This window comes from Nesoenas mayeri, assembly GCF_963082525.1.
Source record: "Nesoenas mayeri genome assembly, chromosome: 1".
In the NCBI taxonomy this organism is placed as follows: domain Eukaryota; kingdom Metazoa; phylum Chordata; class Aves; order Columbiformes; family Columbidae; genus Nesoenas; species Nesoenas mayeri.
This window is the reverse complement of record NC_137541.1, coordinates 79858429-79883519: the sequence shown is the minus strand read 5'-3', so window position 1 is coordinate 79883519 and position 25091 is coordinate 79858429. Positions and strand designations below refer to the sequence as shown.

At 38.1% G+C, this 25091-nt stretch overlaps 1 protein-coding gene across 1 annotated transcript in view; it reads left to right on the top strand.

The window, feature by feature from the left end:
* Nucleotides 1-2217: 2217 nt before the first annotated feature.
* PIK3C2G (phosphatidylinositol-4-phosphate 3-kinase catalytic subunit type 2 gamma) overlaps nt 2218-25091 on the top strand; it is a gene marked incomplete at both ends in the record, with an annotated part of 210870 nt that continues 187996 nt past the window's right edge. Inside the window, 5 exons of the mRNA XM_080345859.1 lie at nt 2218-2880; nt 9047-9129; nt 12654-12811; nt 16194-16305; nt 22955-23057. Of these exons, the coding sequence (XP_080201985.1) occupies nt 2218-2880; nt 9047-9129; nt 12654-12811; nt 16194-16305; nt 22955-23057 (1119 nt within the window). The remainder of the gene's footprint in view (nt 2881-9046; nt 9130-12653; nt 12812-16193; nt 16306-22954; nt 23058-25091) is intronic.

The window sequence follows — 25091 nt, the reverse complement described above, 5'->3', positions numbered from 1 at the left end:
TACTAACCAACCTAGCAGGTAAGATTTAAACCACGGACATCTACAGCATAACATGGCATGACATGCTGATACTTCTGAGCAATATGGAACATATGGGAGATAAGCATTCATATACAGATAGATGGAGGTGGGCTCTGTGTATGTGTGAGAATGTCTGTCCGAGAAATGTGAGATGTTACGCATAAAAGCCTTAGTGCTGAATAAGCAAGGTTAGCTTTTGGACATTTATGTATCAGAATTTGTTTGAAATGCAGTGAAAACATTTCAGAATCAGTTGAAAGGGCATAAAAGGTATTTTATTTTCTGTGCCTCTATTATAGTCTTCCAGGTAGCCAAACTTTATTAGAAAAGGTGGGTCTTCTATTTTTCCTGAAACATTCACATTTTCTAGAAGGAAAAAAAAAAGTCATCTTTCCTGACAATGGGTATATCCTTTTCTTTCTTGTTTTCTTTCTTTTATTCACCTGCTGTAGGAAAGAGAAACAGAGGGAATTGTAAATGAGGACAATTTCATGAAAAACCTTGTTGCTATGTTTATTAATTTTTTTTCCTGTAAAAATTGTACCGTCTAAAAATGTAGTTAACTTCTGAGAGACTGGTGCAGGGACTGTAACTGAAGTTCATGCTTAGATCACCATTTGAAGTGGTATGCATAATTTTGGTTATCTGGCTTAGTGTAACTTCATAAATGCTTTATTTTTATTTTTTTCCCGAACGTAGTTAAAGCAAGGCAAACACACATGGAATCACTAAGTTGAGTGCTTGAGAGAGTAGTTCAGACTCAAAGTTGGAGATTTCATTTCAGCCTATTTAACTTTTCATTTCTCTTCTCATTCCTTGTTGCAGGTGACATGAGCCTATGTCACCTAGAGTTTGACTTCAAATAAAACAAAAATAAATAAAGTTGTGATGAATACCTTCTGTTGCAATATAGATTTTCATTGCAAGGCGCTATTGTCTAAGCTAATACAGTATAGATCTTGGGGACATATTGGAAAAGCTATTTGTGGCGCTAAGCTTTAGCAATTTCTGAGTACACTTTTCATTTTGGTAGCTTTGTTGTTCTTTTTTTTTCTGCCAGGGAATACATTTTTTTTTTATTGAATTCGTAAATCAGATATTTCTATTTCTTTTATGTGATAAAGTACCCAGCACAACTGTGTACTTTATGTGGTATTGCTCTTCTGAGTCATTTGTGTTTTTAGGCTACATCTGTATCAGTAAATGAAACAGGCCCAGGCCTTGAGGGCAAGCGGCCCAGAATAGATTTTAGTTTTAGAACTAAGCACTCTTCCCAAAAAAGATGTTCTCCTGCCCACTGACAGCAGTCTCTGGTAGACGCTGCCCATCTGAACCATAGGACTACTTGCCATGTGCCAAAATAATATCAGGAAGTTTGCTAGTAATAGTATGAATGATGATGAACTTCTGCAGAAGCTCATGCCCTTGCCTGTTAATTTACTAAAAAAGATACAACCTCAGGCTTTGAAGATATATCTGTCTCTTTTGAAAAACAAAAAAAGAGACTGATGTATTTATATTTGTTTTTCTTTATGTATGCCTTATCCAAGCTTTTCGGGTGTACTCTTTTGATTATTAATTGGAGGTCCATGTCTTCTATGTTCTTCGATTTTACTTCACCTGATTACACTAAGATAAAAATTAGTAGAATATAAAGAAATTTGAGGCACAAAACAAGAGGAAGATGTGAATGAAAATGCTGTTAAAGTGACCATTAATATGAAGTTTTCCTACCTGCTTGTTTTATATTCCTCCATTAAGTGTGCTATACAACTGTAAAATAATGGAAATAATATGGAGATTTTCTTTAATTTTTGTCAGAAAGAGTATTTTAGTATTTAGAGCAATGGTTTTAGGCATCCTGTTGCTATTATTTAGGAGTCCAGGATGATGATGATAATTATTATTTTTATTTAATAATAGTAATAATAAATACAAGTGGAAATAAGGATCAGGCAAAAGAATATTCAAGCTCCAGATTAAGAAAATACTTCCACCCTGTGAAGAAATCTCTAAAGCAAAAAAAGATCAAAGAAGCATAGTGCTTTCATTATACTAGATATTCTTGGACTTAACTTTTATTCTGTGCTTTGTTTCAGTGGGTATGTCACTCCAGTTCTGAACATTACTGTCTTGACCTTGGAACTACTGTAACACATCCCCAAGGCTTAATAAGACTGAAGAGAAGAATTAGCCATGGCATACTTCGGGAGGGTGCCCTTCTCACACAACGAATTTTATGAAGGACAAGATGGGGACCAAGCATCTTACCCAATGTACCATACTGGTTCTGCTGGAGAGGTCTGTCTAGGATTTGATCGAATAGTTGATGAAGTCAGCAATGAATTTTTTTTTTATGATTCATCACATTCACATCATCCTGAAGAAATTTTTTTCCCATTAGATGTCTTTGGTCTAAATGTGCCTGTGCCTGACCAGCAGCTTTGTGGTCAGCCTCCAGCTGCTTATGGTGAACTTTACCCTGGAAATCCTCTCTCTCACTGGCAGCAAGGCACCGTGTCACCAACAGTTGGCTTCAGATCTTCTTTACTATCTGATTGCACAAACTTCTCTCTAGTGGATCCCTACCCCTACAGCCAAGAGAGAGAAATTTGTGGAGGGAATAATATAAATCCAGTCACGAATGTGCATCATTCAAATGTGGAAAGAGGCAACACAAATCGGAGTTTTCAGATAGGCGTTGACAATGTTGATGCTCAGTGTCCCATTTTGTTAAACAACTACCCATTTGGACAAGTGAGAGATGAAAGTGGATATGGAGAAGCTTGTTTAACCGACACTTCCAGAAAATGCAACAAGGAACCTACCTGGCCCAGCAGCTCTGGATATGACAGAGAGGTATTTAAATCTTCTCATATTAACAGTGCTTAAAGTTCTTGATTCTTGTTTCTGTCCTTGCACTTTGTGTATTCACTCACAATGATGCGACATGGATAGGAAGCACTTGATTTAAAGACCTGGTGGAAGATACAACATTCATGCCTTGGGGAAAGCAAAAGCTTTTGCTTGTGTAGAGGGTTTTTCTCATGTGTCTTATGATTCAGCTGTCCAAAAGCAAATGTGAGACTTCTTATTCACTTCACATTTGGTCTTTACTACTTCCAAAGACAGAGATGTAGAGATGTGTCAGGTATATTTTTCCAGTAATTGTGTAACATGATTTCTTGGCAATCAGAATTTCCCACAGTATTTTTGTATCTTTACAAGGATGATGCCCTCAAACAAACAGTACATTATTAGTTAAGAGATTTTTATACAGTATGAAAACATCTGAGCATCCTCTTCCTTTGATTCCAATATCTGAAGAGAATCCAGCAGACCATAAAAAATGATTTCTGAAGGGAAGGTGGCTACTCTGGCTAGGTAGTGAGAATTTGATATTGGCAGAATCTCTGTCCTACCTGTTTCATGTTTTAATCAACTTAAAATGTCAATTCATTTCTGCAACTTACCTATTAAAATTTGAAAGTAATAGAGCCAGTTTCTGACTTAGTATAAAATGAAGTATCCTAATTGACTCTAATGGAAAATTGCCATTTTACATCAGAAAAGAATCTAGATTATGGTCTAGAATGCTCCAGTAGACTCATTTTGTGGTTCATCGAACCATATAACTACCACAGAGAGATAAGTACAGAAATATGGAGTAAAATGTATTTGAAAGAGGTAACAAATCTGTATGGTCTGATATGAAACCTAAAAAATAGCAATACATTATGCTGAATCTGTTTTTCTGTTGATCTAGACAGTTGTCTCTGTGTGTACTTTGGCTGAGATATCCTCATTCTGAGAGATGGGACATACCATGTCCTGCCCTCACCATGTTTTGCATGCACTTATGTGTGCATATATAATTATTTTCTAAAAACAGACATATCTACTATAACTGTGGAAGCTGGATCCTATGACATACACTCTGTCTTTTTGAAGCAAATACTCTCTTTTTTTCCTCCTTCCATCAGGTGTTCGTAGCTCCATTTGTGGCTTTGATGTTTTTAATAATGATGTCTTATGGGAGTCCCATGACTCTCTCTGATGCTATGTCTCTCCTAATTTTCTTTCCTTCAAAGTCCTGACATGGAGAAGGAGAAAGAAAATGATAAATCCTCTCTTTCCTCTGTTCCTTGTTAGCATTCTGAATTATTATAGGAATCCTGAAATAGCCTACAGAATACCTCTGCATTGTGAATATTAGAAGACATTGTAGGTTCACCTTCTGCTTTTAACTCCCAGTGATCACAGTATCATAAACCAAAGGAGAAGAGCCAATTGATTGGCTTGTTTCTATGTCTGTGAATAAGGAGAACTATAGAGGTAAATATATGCAGACCCAGTCAGATAGGGAGGCAGGTGGGGAAATATACCTGAGGACAGGACCTCTTAAGACTAATCCTGGGTACCACATTTTGAAAATTCAGTGATAAATACAAAAGGGGAGAGGATGAATAGGTGGAGAGACGAAAGGCGGATGATGCTTTTTATTTATGGTAGGAAAACTAAAAGATGCTGGTGGCATGATGAAAAAAAACAGCCATCTCATGAGAGAAGGAGATAGTGGGATACAAATGAGCAGGAGGAGATTAAATTGTGGTATGGGAAGAAGAAGTGCTAGAGGAAACAGGCATATAGGAACAGGCACAAACACTTCTGTGGCAGAGGAGAGAATTATAGGGGAGGGAAGAGAAGAGATGAGTGAGTCAGGGGCGACTACAATTGAGTGTGTGGGAGGATTTGATTAAGTTAGGGAAGTATTTGAGCTGTTTAGCTAGCAGAGGAAGAAATGGGAGAGAGGAGAGAATTGATTTGTAGCAGAAAAATCGGTGTGGTCACAGGAATTCCTTCAGGGAGAAACAGGCATGTCAGGATAGAAAGAGATCCAAAGCAAGGAGTTGGTAACTGAACCCTGAGATGGTAAAAAAAAGGAAAATAAGAGTGAAAGAAAGTCACACACAAAAAGAAGGGTAAAAAAAAAAAAAAGTCTATGAAAAAGTAAATCCTTACTACTGGGCTGGGAAAAGGTAAGGGCTGTGGTGCGACAGGGCTGATGCTGAGTAAGACTGTCAGTATGGTTGCAAAGGTGAAGCACCAGAGCAAAAGAAAGACAAGGAGCACAGATTGGATTGGTGAGGTCCAGGATGAATGACTGGTGCATCTGATGAGTAGGAGATGAGAACCAGGACTGCAGAGTGAAATGGAATAGATGCTGAAACATGGAGATTAGCATTGAGATAAGTCATATATAGGCAAGATGAAATATTCACATTGCTGAAATCATACTGTCATTCTGATCCTTAGCTCTTAGATGCAATTGCATAGCCCTCAGCTTTATTTTGTGTGTGCTAATCAAAATGCATCCAGTGTAATAAAGGGCATGTTAATTGTATCTGGCCTTGTCATCACCAAGTCAGATGTTCAAAAGTACGAAAGAAACTGTCTTCAAAACATACCTATGAAAAGAGATTTGATTTTGTCTGTATTCAAAAAAAAATGGAAATGCAGCCTAAAACGTATCCAGTAGATTTGGCTACTCCCTCTACAGTATTTAGAATTGAATGTTTTCAGAATAACTAGCAAGACTTACTTCTTCACACAAGCTCAATCATCAGACCAAACTTCATTATTTCAGTTTAGGTGCTCTAGAAATGAGAAATACACAGTTGTTGTTCATATTTGGGAAGGATGGCTCAGGTGACTTGATTAGCATAATGTGAGAAATCTGTGAATGGAAGAAGATTCTGATCATCCAGGGACACACTCTGTTACTTTCTTCCTCTTGTCATCTGTTCTCTTCATCCACCATTTTCTGTCTGATTCACTGCACACCTTCAGATATTTGCAATGAGTGGAGACTGTAGTCCTGTAGAAAAGCAATGTGTATTTTACCTTCATGTGCAATGGGAAGAAATTCAAGTTTCTGGACACCTGAAAAGATAAATGACAAAACTAAATCTCTGATCCACTTGATTCATCAATGGAGTTGGAACTATATATCTACTAAGTACACATCTGTCACCAGAATTAATTTGAGTCAGTTAGCAACGGTATATTAATTCCTTCCATGCAGACTATTATTAGTCTACACAGGATGCATGTTTGCCATTCGGATTCACTCGGAAGAGCTGCCAGCAAAGGTGCAGAGAGGCAAGCGGCCTCCTGTGTTGCTTCTGTTTCCTGCAGGAGAGGGTCTGGATTCCAGCTTTGTCTGTCAAGCTCCTTTTTGCCATCCTTTAGTAATTATTTACAGTCACAGACACATTCAAATTCCAGTTCAAGCCATGAACTGGAGGATTCATGCCCATGTCTTCATGGCTGATTTTCCTTTATTAGTCTTGGGGAATTCTTCTTCCTTGCTTAATTCCTCTCTGTTCCCCCTTCCTGAGGTCCCAAATGCAATTTTTCTCTTTTAATATCTTCAGTCTCATTCAGTGACATGTCCCAGCCTCACCTTTTCTTATCCATGGCCTACTTTTTTTAATTTTTCATTTATCCGCTATCTCTCTTTTCCGATGTACTTTTTCCACTGTACATGTTTTGTAGTGACAGAACTGCAAGTTGAAGAGGAGCCTTTTTGTGTTGCTGGAAGCAACAGGTTTCCAGCCTTCACTTCTGTGGAAGTCTCCATCCACAGCTCCTGTAGCGTAGTCTCAGGTTGTCCCTCTGTTGCAGCACAGGGCTCGGGTGGTCCTTAGCTCTGCAGGGTCCATGCCAATCTTCTCTTCCTCCTTCTGTCTGCTCACCTCCTCCTGCAGCTCCTTCACCAGCTGCTTGGCACCGCAGCCAGAGCACAGCTCCCACTGTCGAGGCCACCGCCCTCCCCAGCCCCAGGGAGAGGCACCAGACAAACCCTGCAGCCAGGGGCCTGGGCCGCAGCATCCTCCCTCTGGAGCTCCACGTGGGTCAACATCTCTGCTGTCCATAGGGGCACTTTCTGCACCCTGTGGCGGAGATCACACCATGTGGCACATCACCACCATCACTGCATAGTCTTCAGTGCATGTTCTGGGCTCCCTTTGCACTCCTGCTACAACAACTGCTGTAGCTTTACCTGTGAGCTGTGCTTCTGCTCCTGGCTGCAGAGCCCACCCACAAACACAGCAATGTCTCTCTGAAGTTGTTCTGGTTTGAATTCCTCCATCTGGACTGTAGAGGTACACAAGGTATTGTACACCACATCCCAGATGCAAACTTCCTAGAGCCTTGTCAATGCATTTTTGTGTAAAACTGTCTACCCTGATGTAAGTGTGATCAGGAATATTGTTTTTTTGTTGTTGTGATTGTTGTTTTGTTTGTGTTGTGGGGTTTTTTTAAGACTACATAAGTTTGGGAGGCCATTACTGTTACTAAATTGTTCATAATTTCTAAATAGTAAACCTACACCAGAAATTTTTATTACTATCTGCTGAGGTAAATTGTAAGGTAGGTGTCTAAATGAGGTGGAAAAAAGTGAACCAGGGGAGGTGCTATGTTTTCACTGACTTTTGAAGGATTTTTTTCAGCAGTCCTTAGAATCAGGAGGTGATGCACTGCTAATTTGTATTGCTAAATTTGGTTTCACTATCTTATTTGACACCTCAGGATTATCCATTGTTTTTGCTACCAGACGTTTCAATTTTTCCCTCTATTGATGGTGCCCTGTTATTATCTTTAAATTTCATAAGCACTTCTTTAATGCTTGTGCTATTCTGGTTAATGAAAATACTACATACAATGAGACCTGAGGCTGATGATACCTTTAAAAGGTTTGTAACTTCTGAGCTTTCGGTTCTACCATTGTGATCTCCCCGATAGCCAGCTCCCAACAGATCATTCATCTTTTATAATCACCCCATCTTTTAAACTGTGGTTTCCTAGCTGGCTTCTTTTAGTGAATATTGTACTTAGTTGTCCAGAAATTTGCTTTATATTATTAATTTTTGCAAATTTACATACTTGTATATAAATTCTTATTAAAATAATTTTTAAAAACATATTTTGCCGTATCTGAATGTCCCCTTCTGTGACATGTCATTAGTTCCTTCTCTTTCTGAAGGGTTTGAAAGTTGGTGTCTCATGTAAGCATTGTACATACCTCTCTGTACAACAGGAGAATGGGATTGTGGATATAACACTATTAAGCTCCTTCTTAGAGATAACATTCTGACTGAAAGGTATTGTGACAAACAGACAAGGGGGGCAGGGTGCTTTGACCCAAAAAGTAGCTCAGACCTCTGTTCTCCAAGTTTAGAGAAAGTATCTGGGAATTTTTAGTGTTCAACAGAATACACTGGCTTCCTGTTATCTGTCTTAGGGACTTACTTACCTGACAGGTTTATGGAGTGTGGAGGACTATGGTGGGTCCGTGGATTCCCTGACGGAGGGCATGGGAACAGAAATTAGCCCTGAAGATATGAAGGCCTACCCGTGAGAAAGATGGGAGTAAAGGAGTATCCGGAGATGCTAAGGATGTACCCGTGTGAGAGGAGGGAGTAGAAGAGTAACATTGATGATAGCAAAAATAGCCAATGAGATGTTACTGCTGTAACTTGTAACCAATAGTGAAGAGACACATGAATTGGTAAAACTGCATAAAAATGCACTTGTGGCAATAAATGGCATCTACTACTTTCATCCTGGAAGAACTTGGTCTATGTCGTTTGGCCGTCTCAACCACGACAATGGAGTTTGAAGGGAGTCCCCTCTCCCTTTTGTAAACTAAACACTCATCTTCTGCATTTATAGTTATCTGTGCTCTGACACTAAGTGAATTTTGAAAGTTTTGCCTGGAATTCCTTATATTCTGAATGGAGGGGGAAATTTTTTTTTTTTCTCTCTGAAAGCATTTAGAGTGCAGTCAAAATAGGCTTATTTGTACTTATTTGGAGCTCCATCAAATCAGGGGAGGGATGATAAGGTATGAAAGTTAGTTCTCATGGAACCAAATGTAAGGTATGCCTTATGCTACTTCTGCTTCTGTTATCTAATTAACTGAGCTCTGTTTTTTCTGATGTCATTTTGGTATTTTTAGGCTACATGTTGGTCTATCCAACTGGTTGAAGCAAATCAAGGAAGTAATGAAAACACAGTTGATTTTTGCAATGCAGTGGAGAAGTAAGTAATAAACCCCCCCACACCTTTATTCAGCCAACTATGACATTCCACTTACATTAATTGTAATGGTTATCCCTGCGTTCCTGAACAGTGCCATAATTCCAGTGTCCACTTAAATCTGGAAATGCTTCTAATTTTGGTTTAAAGATTAAAATCCACAAAGGATTATTAATTCTGAAAATATTTTCTCCTTTAGCTGTCCCGTTTATCAGTGATAAGTACATTTAAGTCTTCAGCATTGATGGTTTGTAGTGTGTGAAACTTAAGATCCATTTTCTGCCACTGTCTTGGACGATAATAGTGCCCGTGTAGCTTGGAGCAGGAGCTGACTGAAAACAGAATTACTACATCCTGTCATGATGAAAAGTGAGACATAGCAAGCGACAAAAACAGCTTTAATTATTGTTTATCGTTACAGTTAATAGCGTGGCTTAATGGGATAGAACTCTTTTTACTTAATCTTCAGAAAAAGAAATTGTGTTGAAATCTAAGAGCACTAAGAAATACAAGTTTTTAGACCATCTGTGCAGATTCATTTTCCTGTGTAGATATTCACTGATCACACTATCAAGTTGTTAGCACAAATGCCTGCTTTTCCCCCCAGAAAAGTAGCTGGAAAATGGAATGCCTTTTTTTTTTTTTTTCTAATTAGACTTTAATGAATCAGCTGTATTCAGGATCAGCCAAGCCTGCTTCTCTACAAGTTAAAAAAAAAATCCAGTTTGGTGATGCCCTGAAATTAACAGCGAATATATTACATATTCATACAGGGTGGACAGTCAGCTTAAAAACATACTCATTCACGTATGTTTTGGTGGGATTTTTGCCTTCTTTTTTTTTTTTTTACCCCACAGTTCATCAGTCTGAACCCCAACCCTGTTCTACTAGCATCAGATGCATGAAGTCACATTCCATATGACAGGCTTTCCTCTAAGATTTTCAGATTTTTTTTGATGTCCCAACATTCTACATTTAAGTTGGTGCTATAATTACAGGAAAAGCTTTTGATTTTTTTTTTTTTAAATAAATGAGGTTGCTTACAGGGCTCTAAAGATGAACATAATGAAGCCATTTCTGTTTTGCAGCAACTTCTTCAGTGTGCATTCCCAGCAAATACTCTTAAAAAGAAAGTAAGAGAGATCTTTGCATTTCTTCTATCAAATAAATGAGAAAGCATTCTTAGGACTAAATATCACAGCAAACCAAAGACCAAAAAATGTCATAAGCTTGCATATAACTAACATATTCAGTCTTGCCAAATGAGCATCCTTCCAGTCCCCAAAGAATCTCAATAACTGGCAGTTTTATACATCAGAGGCAAGATGTATAATTCAAACCCTATGTCATGCAGACTTGCACCTCCAGCACGTAGCTCAAATAGAAACCCGTCATGTTTTTCTCTAGGTAATATTTGTGCAGGTAGCATCGAAGCATTTCATTGTACACAACTGTAAAGCTGTTTTAAAAATCCTTTTATCAAGTTACTTCCACAATTATGGACATGGCTATAGTGAACATTCATCCATGGGTGGCTTCAAAATACATCCAAAAGAGAGTTTGATACCAGAAGGTGCCAGGGTCCAATGGAGGAAAATGCCAAGTTCCTCCACTTCCTACTGACTTCAAGGATGTGCTGTGCAATGCAGAGAAATACACAGGGTTATGAAATGCTGAGAAATACTAAATCCCTATAAATGTTAGTACTTTCTGTATACGTTGAGTTGTTGCAGCACAGAAAGCAAGTAGCACAAGATTTTCTTCATGTACTACTTGAGCAGTATTTGAGTGACACCTTGGAAGAGCTAACCTTTCAAAATGTTGTGATGAGCATCTGTCGCCCACCTGCTCGGGCCAGAAACCCTTTAATCACTTGAAAACGATAGATGGCCATAAATGAGCAACAATTTCTGGACCTGTGCATTTTTATCTGCAAAGCATATGAAGAAAATTTCTGTCCCCGCATTATCCTAACATATAGATAGTGAGGAGGTTGGGAAGAAAATGAAGTTTGCTTAGTTTTGAAAGGACTGCCGGTAATTGAGGATGTGATTCACATCCCACGTGTGTATGTAGCCCATTAATTTGATGCTGGAAAAAGGGTTGTGAAGTTTCCAGCCTTATTCAGTCTTTGGCCTTCTTACAGAAGCAGGTTACAAGAGTGAATTTGATGATAGGAAAAAGCTTAATATGTACCTTGCTCACAAAGAAAATAGACTGACATCAACAACATAGGTCATCAAAGCAGCCTCTGTGCTATAATGATTTTTCACCATGAGTATAAATCCATCTCATGTACTGGAGGTATTGTCAAGCCTCATTTCCTCCTACCCCACTGAAACATCGTGCCCGCTGGCTTTTCATTATAAGAAATGGGCTGCTTCATTGGATTATTAATTTTGGAAGCCTAGTCTTTTCTTCCTTCTCATGCTTTAGAAATACGTGGCATAAAAGAGGCATTCATACTTTTGTTTAAGAGACTTGGGTGGCAGCCTTGAGGCAGGAGGTAACATAGTAATGAAGAACTTTATGTGAGAGAACTATGGCTCAAAATACACTGCAATCAGAGACAGTATAAAGTGCTGCCAACTCAGAAGCTACAAAATGCTGCTTGAACTAACAAACAAAAAATAATGCAGTATGCTTAGTACAGCATGTTTTAGTTTAGCTGCTAAAATATTCAGGCCAATTAGTGAAATGTAAAGCTTCAGCTGAGCTGATGTAATACAATATGTACCCTTACCTGCAGCTGCAAAGTGTATTTGCTTAAAAAGCAAGTTTAATCTCAGCTGACAGGCATAATACCTGTGACCAGTGTTCATTTTGAAATGGTATCTCAGGAGGAATTAGTTTCTGCAAGTCTTTGGTAATTGAAAGGAGGAAGTGCAATATATTTTATAGGTAATGATATATAAGATCAGAGGGACTCAATGACTGTAGCCGTTTTTCCTCTCTACAGACATGTACATAAATACCAAGGGGTTTAGTAATGAGGATTTCAGATTGTATTCTAGAGCACTGTGAAAATAGGGAGTTTTAAAGATTTTGCATAGAAAGCATGTTCATGTATTCATTTTGACCAGCTGTTCTAGTCACAGCTGTCTGTGCACGTGCTCTTGGTTAGTTTTATGTTAAAGCTCTGCTATTTAAGCACATATTTGAGCACCCTCATTTCTTCTGTGCTCAATGTACATTGAAATCTGTGTTTAAATTCCTTTTGGCTTCACTGAGGTCAGGCTCACCAGTGATTCTGTGAAGTGCATGAAGATTGCACTGATAGTTTTCCTATTAAGTAAAAGGTATAGTTATATGTATGCTATCTGAAATAATGTTATCTCACTAATGTATGAAAAGAAAGCTTGGGTTGCTACCATTTTCCCCTCTGCACAAAATTTTGTTACTAACAGCTATTAATATGTACTATTATTAATATTATTAAAGGTATCTTGTAAAATTTTGGCTTGCTCTTACAAGAGAACTGAAATGCATACCTGTTTAGACATAAGTTCATCACACCTTCTTTCCAGAATAAGAAATGCCTATCCTGCTTTTGACTTGAAGACAAACACTGGGAGAATCTGGAGTGTCACAACAAGGTTCCCAGAGCATATCCTTGGAGAATCAAAATTCAAAATCAGCATTTGGACAGATTCTTCACCATATCCTCTGCTTCTTACACAACGTGGTAAGTGATTGGGGTGTTCATAACCTTGCACAATTCAGTTCCGTGGAGATGATAACAAAATGCATTTGTTATTGGGAAAGATATTTGGAAGGGAAGCCTTCTGTGAGTCTTGAGTGCATACTTTGTCAGACATATTCAGTATATTCGAAGTAAAATGAAAATCACATTAAAATATGTGAACTTTGCTGGTATGTAGATCTCTACTTTCTTTAATCACAATTGGGACCAATTCTGACAGTTGCAAATGGGCCATCATTTAGACTTTTATCCAGAAGGAATTTAAGCTTGTGCCTAATTAAAAGTGTAATGGTAGTCTCCATGTAGTCATGCAACTTTTCACAGCCTTGGCCCTGTTTCTGAATCCAAGACTTAACAGGCTGCAGTTGCTAAGACTCCTCTGCACCCAAAGTTATGTACAGGTCAGAGGAAGTACACATAGGTCATAAAATGAAAGTAGAAATTCCAACAAGATGGAAAAAGTGGAGAATAATTAAGGGTTAGAGCAGTTTGTGCAGAGAGGTTGTGGAGTCTCTATCCCTGGAGGTTTATAACGTCTTACAGGACAAAACCCCGAACAAACTGGCCTGAATTTAGTGTTGACCCTCCTTTGCAGAGGAGCCTGGACTAGATGGACCTAATGAGGCCCTTCCCAACCTAAATTATTCTGTCACTAGTGGCTGTGGGAAGCTATCATGGCTCCTGTGCATCCTGTATCTATGTTAAATGGGAGGATCTTTGATTCTAGCTCTGCTAATTTTTATTACTTAAAACATAAATGCAAAAATGAAATAAATCATCTTCCCCCTCTCTTCCTGTGCTGCTTCTTAAAGTGATAGTGGGTTTTTTTAATCAATCTTTTCTTCAGTTGTCAAAGAATTATTTGGCTTTAACAGGCTGAGTATTAGTTTGTTTGACGGGTTGAAAGCTGAAAATCCAAAGCTCTACAGAATGTCAGTCAATATATATTAAAAAAAAAAAAATCTTCATAAATGACTTAACCAAGATTTACACATTTTTTCATACAAGTTTATTTGCTTGATTTGAGAGCATCTATAATACACAGTTATTGGAAAGGCTGGAAAAATAGGAGGTTGTATCCTCTCAAACCAATATTTTATAGATTCCATGAAACAAAGGGCAGAAGATCTTGGGACATTCGGACCTGATGGTAGTATTTCCAGCACTCCTGTCAGCTAGGCAAGGGATCTACACTTAAGTTCCCTGTAATGCAAAATTCTTAACTGCTGGCAAATGTTTTATCATACAGCATCATTTACTCTACAGATTGTTTGATTTTCAGTCTGCTTTACTTTATTTTAAAAAATGCTTCAGAAGGCACAGCTAAAACTGAAGGTGATATAAGAAACAGCCCCTATTCATAAACTCTCTTACAGACTACGTAAACAATAAGATATAGTTAAAATGGGGGGAGGGAGTACACTTTTTTGCCTCATCTAGTACAAAGAATTGTTCAGTCATGCAAAAATATTTGGCAGAGAATGGAAAGCCAAATAGGTCTGTGGAGTGCAAGTGAATGATACTAGTAAATTTCAGATTTTTTCCAACAAGTGACCTGAAAAAAGTGCATGTTAAATTTTTAATTTAAGATTCTGAGCCATTCTTCTTTTTCTGGTGTGTATAAATTTAGCATATGGGCGCTGCAGTTTACGTGTCAAAACAGCTATGAGGAGCTGCTTTTGTGGTGTCAAAAGGCTAGGTGTTTGTAACAAGCAAAACTGGTAGAAAAAGTTTAATCAAAGTGGCTTTCTAAGAAAAATGGCTTTGTGAAAAAAATTAAAATTTTCAGAAGGACCTTTTGAATCCATTGACACATATGTTCTTCCTTGAGGAAAACCAAACCAAAGCAAAAACCAGGCTAGCTGTGGTTAACCAGCTCTGTTTTATTTCAGCCTTGTTTTTTTGTCACAGCCTCATCCCCTAGAAATGTCAGCTGTTCTCTGAAGCTTTTTTCAGTATCACATTCCCTTAAACTTCCCTGCAAAAACAATTTTGCATTTCCTGTTTTGTTCTAAAATAATAGCATGGCAACTTTGAACCAGATTTTTCAGTATGAGTTGGCTGTGCTGGACGACTGGGTAATTCAGAACGCCGTTAAACCAAATGAAGCTGGTTGGTTAAGCTCCATCTGCAGCTGTTGTCTGAATGGGCCTGGAACAGTGTAAATTAGTCAACACACAAGTCTGTTTTCCATGTTTAGTTTCTGGGGTTTTGCATGTAACTGTAGGTAGTGTCCATTTCTGTTCACTTTAAGGTTCACTTAAAGTTTCTAATAAAGATTTCTTACAGCTGCTAATTATGAAGCAATAAACACCATGTAAGAAAAACTGAAAGGAAAATCTGCTTTGGCTTTTCTGTTATCAGTTACAGACAATGAAATTACCTGAGAGTCGTGGTTAGGAAGTCCAGACTTTATTTTGCATTTTAAAACCATCTTGGTACATGAAATGAAGATTTTTCACTGAAGAGTCAGGTCTTCTTTTCTGCTAGAGAGAGGTATCTCAGACTTGCATCATCAGTGCTGGTGTAGTATGCTCTGCATGCCTGTGAAGAGCAAATTTACCAGACACGTTTGCAGTTTGACTGCCAAATTATGCAGCTATTGTTTTCAATTTTTTTGATCAGGTCGTCTAAAATGCACAGAGAGAGTGTATTGGCAGGGTTGGAAAATGTCTTAAAAAGCTGAAGTAGCGCTGGGGAAAATGCTCAAAATGCTAGAATATTTCTGAACAGCAGATTGTACTAATTTACATAGAACACAGTTTATATGCGTTACATATGAGATATGTAATAATATAGTATATAATTATATACTATTACAATGTCACTACACATAATATTAAATAACATTAACATACAATATATTGTGTATATAATACATATATTAAAATGCATGTGAGAATTAATTTACCTCTTGATTATGGCTAAAAACACATGCACAGTAGAAACAATAGCAATTAAAATTCTGGAGCCTTCTTGGGTCATGAGCAGCAACAGAGCCAACTTTCGCATCAGGCCATGTTTGCACATGGGAAATGTACCAAGATACTCATCGGGGAAATAAATTTAAAAAAAGGCTATTTTTCTCTTTCACTTGGGAAAATTGCTTAGCTCTTCATTTCAGCAACCTAAAAAATTACTAATTTTCTCCAAATGGACATAGATTCTATGACTTGGTTTAAAGCATTTGAAGTGAAATTAAAAAATAAAAATCAGGTGTGGCTTAATCTAATTCCTCTTGATGGAGCTAGTTTGCAGCAGTAGTTAGGAATTGCAAAGAAATCCTTATTTTCTTTGCTCAGGTATCTAACCTGGAATTCTCTAGCAAGCTACTATTAATTTTTCTTGCTATCTTTATTTACAGCTGGCTGTATCACTCATGACTTAATTGTAGAGATCCTCCGTTCCACAAATCGATACCCAGTCCAGGAGGAATGTCTCCTAAGTGTCTGTGGATCTGATGAATTCTTGCAAAAGTAAGTATCTCATTAAGAGATGTTATTGAGTATGCATTGTGTAATATAAGCTGTGCATTTAATGCACTCTGCTTACATGCCATCTAAACAGAAACACAGGCAGAGTTAGAGTATTGTGTTCCAAATACTTAATGTATGTTTTCTGAAACTCCCAGAACATGTGGTACTTATGTTCTACAGAGATGACAGTGTGCTCTAGTGCAAGGCTTCAAATCATGGCTCTTTTATATAAGCTTTGTGCAGCCTTGAATAATTTGTTTCACTCCCTTGCTGGTCTGGTCTTTCTCATCTGTAGTACAAGCATCAAGCTACTTCCAATACCTCACAGGAGTGATATAAGCATGAGGGAATATGCGTATCCTCAAAGAAGGAAATTACCAAAGAGAGGAGAAACAGTATTGCACAGCCGCATAGCAGGTCATTTTTCTTCATATCCAGTTGCAACAGTAGTAAAACAAATGAAGTCACCACTTTGATGCTGACTGCAAGTGGAAGAAAAGCACATATATACAAACAGGTCTTTCTGAATGTATGTAGTCTACAAGCAAGAAAGTAAATACTCTGATTTGCGTTAATTCTGGTGAACTCTTGTGGTGGTTGAAAGCATTGCTGGACTCAGCTAGTTGTTTCTTGCCCTCTGGCGCTTAAATTCAGCTGTCAGCAAAAGTGAGCAGATTTTGTGTCGAAGCAGCTAAGTGCAGGCTCTTGTTGTCAGCTGTGCTGTGGGGATGGTGACTTTCAGCAGAAGGGGAGAAGCTGGCAGCTCTCTGTGGTAACATGCTAGGCTGGCACTGCAGGAATCACAGCTCATCTGTTAGGGATATAAAAATGAATTGGATAAAATAGTATATGTCTATAATTGAAAGGGAAAATTTTATAATTGAAGCAGTCATATTTGCAGTATAGTGTAAAGATTACCTGAACTAGCCCAAAGCAAGTCAGCTTGATTAATGGAAGTGATGTAGTTGCAAGAGCAAGTGTCACACTGTGGAAATTAGCTTTGCTCTGTAGCCAGCTTGGACACTTCTACTCTTACAGGTCAAATGTTCAGATGTTTATTATGAATTATACTTTGCAACTAAAGATAGAGACTTGGCCGTTTCTGAGCCCACTCTTGTTCGAATCTCCATAAATCAGCAGCTGGTACAGCAGAGCACTGTGTGAAGCATTATGGCGCTGGAACTGCTGAGCAGATAATCAGGTCATACATGGATTTGTTAATTACATAAGACGACGGCTGGCACTTTTTTTTTTTTTTTCAAATTTTTCAAGTCTCCTCATTTCAAACTAATTGCTAAAGAAAAGGGAAATAATGAGTCATTGTATTGAGGGTGAGCTGAGTGCATTTCAGTACAGTGTACAGTATGTTCTAAACAGTTTTATATTCAGTGTTGGGAAGAGCGCATCAATAGTGGACTGTTTAAATTCCTGCACTTGCAGAACCTCTGCACATCTCAGCAGTGAAACAAGGTCAATAATGTTCTCAGCTTTTTTTGCTTTGTGCCTTCACTGTTGTGCAGAAAGCACTGAGCTGTGTTTCTGGCTTCAGTAGCTCATAACTCTATGCTATGCCGTACTTTCAGCTCCTTTTACTCTGCCTCCTCATAAGTGTCCTGTATCTGAAATTTGAAACCCCAGATGGTAATGATCTCTTGAGTACCTTAACATGGCCTGCAGAGTTGCCTCAGGGTGAAATTTTTCCTATGTTAGTGGTATCTTTTAGTGCAAACTGCTTTCTTCCCGCTGTTGTTAACAGTGATTTGATGTACTTGTCCAGAGTTCTTCCCCAAAAGAGTATTTGGAAATAGTTCAGGGATGAATTCCAGAAGTTCCCCAAGTTAGAGACAGCAAAGGGAATAAATACTGTGCTGCTCTGGCTTCACTGTAATCCAAAAAAACCCTCAAGTGAAGCTGAGACAGTGACATGATGAATTGCTCTTAGACCAGAGTGATTTAGTGAACCAGACATTCTGAAGATGTGTCAAAAGCTCTCTTTTATTATTATATTGGACTGTGTTAATGAGCACTTCACACTGCTTCCTGCAGAAGCACCTGAAAGACTTGATGATTTCTGGAATCCATTCACCTTTGAATGAGAGAGGGAAAAAACACTTGGATGCTTATGACCATTACACTCAGCACCACAAGATTTCATCATCCATTATTCCTTCCTGAGGAGACGTCTTTGAGCTTCACATCCTATCTGACTCACAAGTAGAATATCAGATTTTGAATATCCAAATTTTAAAAAACATCAGAAGGCTGCGTGAAGGCTATGGGTCAGTCCATAGCTAATAGATCCACCTGTGAAATTCTGATTGGGAGTTTCATTTGGTTTCTGGTCTTTAAGTTCCATTTTGTTTACTGATCAAAAATCCTGGCCTTGGCCTAACCTGCAGGCTTTCTTTTTTTTGCCTAGGCTTCCTTTTCTCTCTTCCTTTACCTAGGCTTTCCTTTTCTTACAGCACCTGGAGAAGCTATCAGGAGACATTGTCACCCTTCCCTGCCCCTTCTGTCTCTATCAGTAACTGCACAAGTCACTTCACTAGTTGATTTGCTGCAGTTCCTTGCTGAGATGTTCAGTGCATCTGGAAGCAGAACGCCATCTGAAAGACAGAGACTCTTTGAAAGCATAGAGGAGTAAAACCATATCTATGTCATCAGTTTTAATAACTGTTCATGGAAGTTTCTGTTTTTCATACGTATCCGTAGACCCTTCTTCTCTTGGTTTTCCAGCTGCGTGTGTGCTCTCCATTCCCTTACACTTATACTGTTCATGATCATCTTTTATTTCTTGGAGGACCATCTGCTGTTTCTAAAAATTATTTGCCTTACCCTCCTGTCATCCAAACCTTCTCCATCTACCCTTAAGTCTTGCTCTCACAGTTCTCTATCTTTCCTTAGATTTAGAATGGGTGCCCCTAAGAATGATTTGGTGATACCCTTCATGAAAGTTGTTATATAAAAATAAATTGAATTGGGGTTAAACAGCCTGTATCAAATAACTCCTAGCTCTCAATACCAGAAGCAAGCCAAAACCAACCCTTCTCATGTGACAGCAATTAATCAATCCTTCATTTAGACTTTTCTGCCTTTAGAGCTACAGGCCAGAGCATCCTAAAATGCCTAATAAGACAAAGCACATCTCCCCCCCCTTTTTTTTTTTAAATTGATCTGTCTGTTAGCAAGAGGTTGCAGTAATGCAGATCCAGCAAAGGAATGTAGTCCAAGGGTATTTATAAGCTTTATTTCTAAACATGCGGGGTTTTTTGGTTTTTTTTTTTGAAGGCATCAGATTTTGTAAAGGATCTTTTCATATGTATTTTTAGTTCCATCCACACCGTAGCACAGTGTAATTTCCTTACTTACTGCTTACTGCTTTGCAGTTTAGCCAACAAAGTGAGCAGGGGTATGGAATAGAAAAGTCTAAATGCTTATCATTTATGCTCACATGCTTGCCTGTGACCTTATTGATGACATTATTTTCCTTACTAATTCTATTCTCTGAGAACTGACATCTAAATAAGAATTGGTTTTCACTCAAAGTGAAATTTAAACTATTAATTATACACTGGGCAGAGTTATGTTCATAGAGATTGGGATCATAAGAAGCAAGCACCTTTTGGATGAATATGTTCTTTATAAAAAAAAAATAAATTCATTTTCTCTTGTCACTGTAGCTTAAGTTTCTCATTCAGAGATGCTGTTCAACTGAGTCCTTTTTTTAAAAAAAAATAAAGAAAAAAAGTCTGATTGAACTACATTAGGATTTGGAGTTTGTAGTACATCAGAGAACCTTGATGTGGGTAACCAAATCATCTAGTGGTGAGAGATTCTCAAGAAGCTGAGGTATTTTTTCCTTTCTCTGCTTCTGATATGATGTGGGACCACAGGCAAGTCACTTTACTTTGACTATTTCATTACCTTGTCTCTTAAAGACAAAGACTGCCTTTTACTTTATGCTTTTGTCATGGCATTCTGATCAAAACAGTATTCTCCACATAGTAATTCCAGCAGAAAATAGGGAGAAAACTGTTGAGTTAATAATACTGTGCTTTTTTATTTGTGTTTCCTTCACAGAGCTCAGAATGCTGTAAACCAGTTACTAGTAATTATGCCATATTCCAAAGGGGACTATATTAACTTTATCTTAGTAGTATAGATATAGCAGCAGATCTGAAGAGTGTGTTACAGCCTGGCATATGGCTAAAGGCTAGTCTGTCAATCTATGTCAAAGCTATGCCTTTGTTTCTTATAGTTCACTTGTCATCTAGACCAGGTTTCCACATTATTTTATTGAGGCATTAATCCATTTTGTCTAGTCTCTTGTGCCACAGTACCTGTCAAAACTTTTCTCTTTGTATTTGTGCAAATGAAATCCACTCATTAATTCAACTGTGTGGCCAGTACTTCTGACTGCAATGTTTGAAGCAGCGTTACTATGTCAATAAAGGATTTATTGACGTAAAACATCTGCCTGACACAGCAGAGCTAACAGAAACCACTAGTGCTAAATGTAGTTATAACCACAAAGTTCAACCTCTGTTGATGTAGCTTGTTTTGCCTGGAAGCATGATGACGTGGACTAGTTATACTGGCAAAAGTAACTACAGAGGAAGGTATGGCTGTACCAACTTATATTAGCAGAATGCTCCTCTCCATTGGTATAGATATACTGACTTCTGCCATCAGCCTGGTGCAATGTAGGTGTTGCAATAGGAATCTGTATACTGGAGGAAACTGCAAGAAGTGACTCAGGACTCATAGAAGTGCTTCTTTATAATTTTCTTGTTACAACACCAGTCCTAAGGTTGAAGGTAAGGCAGAATGGAATGAGCAGGAATAATGCTTGGGTAAAAAGTAAAAACAAACAGGTGTGAGACAGTTCTAAAGGATGCAAGGATCATGGGAGACTTCATCATTAGTAACAAGGCGGACGTGATTGGGTGAAATGAGGAGAGGAAGAAGTTTTAGGACAGCCATGGGTAGAAACAACACAGACATGAGCTGAGGAGCAATGGAAGAGAATCTCTGCGTTGGTGCAGTCCCAGGAACTCAGAATCAGTTGCTTGGGGAATCCAACACACTTGGACTTTTGCTTCTAAAGGGTTTAGAAAAGGGCTGAGGCTTAACAGTGATCTGCTTTCCACCAGTATAGGTATTTCCCTGTGTTGATGTTAACTTCTCTCACTCTTACATCTGTACTTTATGCTCTTAAAATCAAGGAGTTTTGCAAATGTATGGAAACACTGTCAGAGGACCTTGCTTTAGGTACTTGCTATGTCGTGTTGAAATGGGTTTGTCCTCTGTGATGTATATGTTTAAAATAGAAATGTAAAAATCCTATATCTACACTTACAGTGTAGGCTGCTGCAGAACAAGATATTACAAGATATACGAATTCCATGTAATTGTGATGAATGGCAATTATGTACAGAACATTTATTTAAGTTTAACCATTCATTTGTGCTGGAGACCTCTTCTGCTGTGTAAGGTATGAGTCTCTCCCATAAGTCACACTTTCCATGACTTATTCATAGTGCAACAGGTTTTTTTAAACTAAATCCAGACAGTTTTATTCAGACATTCCATCAAAAGCCCTTTTAGGTAGAAAGAAACACTGTTTCCCTTTTGGTGCTTGTATGGCTGAAGGCTTGAAAAAAGCAACGCGAATCTAGTTGAACACACACTAGAGTTGTAACTGCTGATGCATGTTAACTTCTTTTGGTGATAAATCAGTGTCATTTTTCCTGCCTATTAATCCCCGAAGGATTTGTTTTAATGAAAAAAAAAAAAAAAAAAAAAAGTTTGCCTTAATTCTGAAATAAGTTTTGCATTATTTCACATGATTAAAACAAAAAATGGAATGGAAAGGCTGAGATTATTTTAGTTCCAACTAATTTTAAGAGAGTGATAAACTAGGGCTTAGAAGAAGTTGCCAAGAGTGATAAGTAGACTAGCAACTACTCTGAAGAGGCAAATAAGAACAAGCAGTTCCCTTTTCCTGGAGGTCTAGAGTATCCTTGACCATCACAGTAGTTGGTAGGAGCCACTCCAGATGAGTAGAGCTTTTCATCTGACCTTAGCTGACATATGATTTGAGAAGGAGAAGACTGACTCACAGCCGCTTTAACCGTCTATGTGAGCTGCACAGGGTGGGAACTTTGCTTTCTTTGAGAATCAAGGGCCATCTGTCTTAATGTATGTGATTTTCAGACTTGTAGTTAATATTTGATTTTCAAGTTGGGTATCAAACACTGCAAGTCGTTCTGCAGTGGTGCATTCAAAACCAAGATGCTTTGTATAAATTGCAATAATTTGGGTTTGAAGAATATGCATGAATAATCTCAAGGGAGCGTGTGCAGTTTGTTTAGGATGTTCTTTCTGTGTTTCATTGTTGTTCTGTTACAGTAGTTAATGGTTATAGATACAACTAAGCAATTATTCTCAAATTGTTTCACCAGGAAATATACCAGAAACAAACTCCATCAGTTTTCACAGAAGTAGGTGCCTAGTACAGATTTTATATTATTCAGCCTGAATAGAATTTAGTCCACCAGTGCTTTTAGGAGAAGGGGAGAGGTGAAAAAGAAGAAAGTGGCAAAGTGGCAAGCAGAGGTAACTTTTTTTTTTCCTCCCCAAACTGTAGTAATCATACCTTGGGCAGCCATGAAACTCTTCGCAAGGCAACCACCGGCATTCTGCTTCGACTACACAACACTAGTAATTTGAAGCAAAATTTGGCTCGCACGGTATGTTATCTTATTCTTTTCTTTCTTGCAGCATCCCTGAAAGAATTAAATTCCACTAATCCTTTTATGTAGCAACCTGCAGGAATAATCAAAATTATTTGCGTTCCTGAGAATCCATATATTATTGCAGAACTCCAGTTGAAACATACTGGGGAACATCTCTGCTTTGCTCCTGTACTTGTATCTAGTGAGTTACTGTAGAGAACACGCAACTGAAAAAGACCAAAACTTACATTTTTAGAAAAAAAATGATCAGTTTTCTCAAAATGTATTGCTATTTATTTTAGATGGTCAGAAGATTAGTATTTTTGGTTGGCCTTCCTATGTTTTGAAATATAATGCTCAATACCACTCCTGTGTAAAATCAGTTAGATCTGGATTCTTGGTTTTATCACTGAAAACCAGGGTAGGCTGGTGTGTTTGTGCATGTGTGATGCATGTTTGTCTGTGTGTGTGTGCATGCTTGTTTTTAGATATGCAGAAATGATCAGTTACAAGGAAGCGGGTGACCTTTAATTTGATTTTGGTTTTGTGAGACATGAGATTTATCAGCCTTAACACTCTTGAACAAAAGTCTTTTAAGATCTGAATTGTCAACGTACTAGATTCCTACTAAACTCCCAAACAAAGCTTATACAGAGAACGTAAGATTATCTTAATGATACAGAAACATATCAAAGCTGAGTTTTATACAGTCTAGCCAAAGAGCTTCTGTTGTCAGGAGTGAGAATTCTACATCTTCCACATTTTCTTCCACACACTGAAACCTTGAGAATGACAATGAATGTGGAGAATATCCAGTAGTTCTCTTGTCAAATGATGGGCCAGTGTACATGAGTCACAATAATACTGAATAATGACTGCTAGGTTTGTTTTGACTCTGCACCTGCCCTACTCTGTATTTTAACCTTGGGGGTCTTTAAGAGGTGACTCTTAAGCACGATTTCCACAAGTTCTAGTGGGTCAGGAATGTTAAATTCCTAGTGGCTGGGTGATGTTTAGGGAGAAATGCGCAGAGGTACAGTGTAGAAGCAGAAACCTTTATCCAGATACCTTTTCCAGTGAGTGCTCCTATCCAAGAGACCCATTTTTTATGAGTTCTCCCCACACTCTAATTACCTGGGTAAAGCATGAATCTTTGCAGTGGAGAAGCAGCAAAGAATACCTATGGCTTTCTAACAAGAGCCTCACTTGCTTTCAGAGAGGGATTTTTGGACTAAAACAGCCAGCAAGAGATATTTCCTCAAAGTTCAAAAACATTCTTATCTTCATACATACCAGTGTTAATGGTGTTAGCATTTTACCAGGCATAATGAGTTAAGTGTTAACATTCTGAGTATAGTCACTGAGAAGAAAAGTCAATGGTCCATTGTGACAAGAAGGTCGGGTCTTTTTTCCATTATTTAAGTGCTTGTGACGTTTTAGAGGGACTGTGTAGTACCTCAAATAGAAGGGAGTCTTTTCTTGTGTTTAAATATCCCTTGAAACTGTGCTACTGTGAAATGCTTCATGTTCTATTAATATCCTCAAAGTCTCCTTCAACTCTGCAGTTTGACAGGTCTAAATGAGGTTTAATATACTTCAATGCACTATGGAGGCCAGGAGCAGAGACCGAGCATCTCTCAGTGTTTCACATTTCAGAATTGTTTAGAATTACCTGGTAGAATGATTACAAACAAACAAAAATAGTCTTTCAGGCAGGTAACTAACAAGCTGGAAGACAAATTAGCGTTTTTCAGACCATTAGAAAACATTTATTGTCTCAAAGAATTTGTGAAACTATAATTAATAACCTACAATAGGGTTTAGCCAGGAAGGATGGCATTTTAAGATATCTTCAAGTGAATTATTGATCACCTCTTTATGGTAACTGACACGGCTCTGAAAGCTTCAGGCCATGAACTTATTTTAGGTTACTAATAATAGCAAAGAACATGAGCAGCTCTGGTGCTGGCGTAAGTCATAGACCCAGAATTTTCCCCCAGCTCCAGGGCATGCTTGTGACAGAGCTCTCATGTTGGAGAGGTTCTCCTT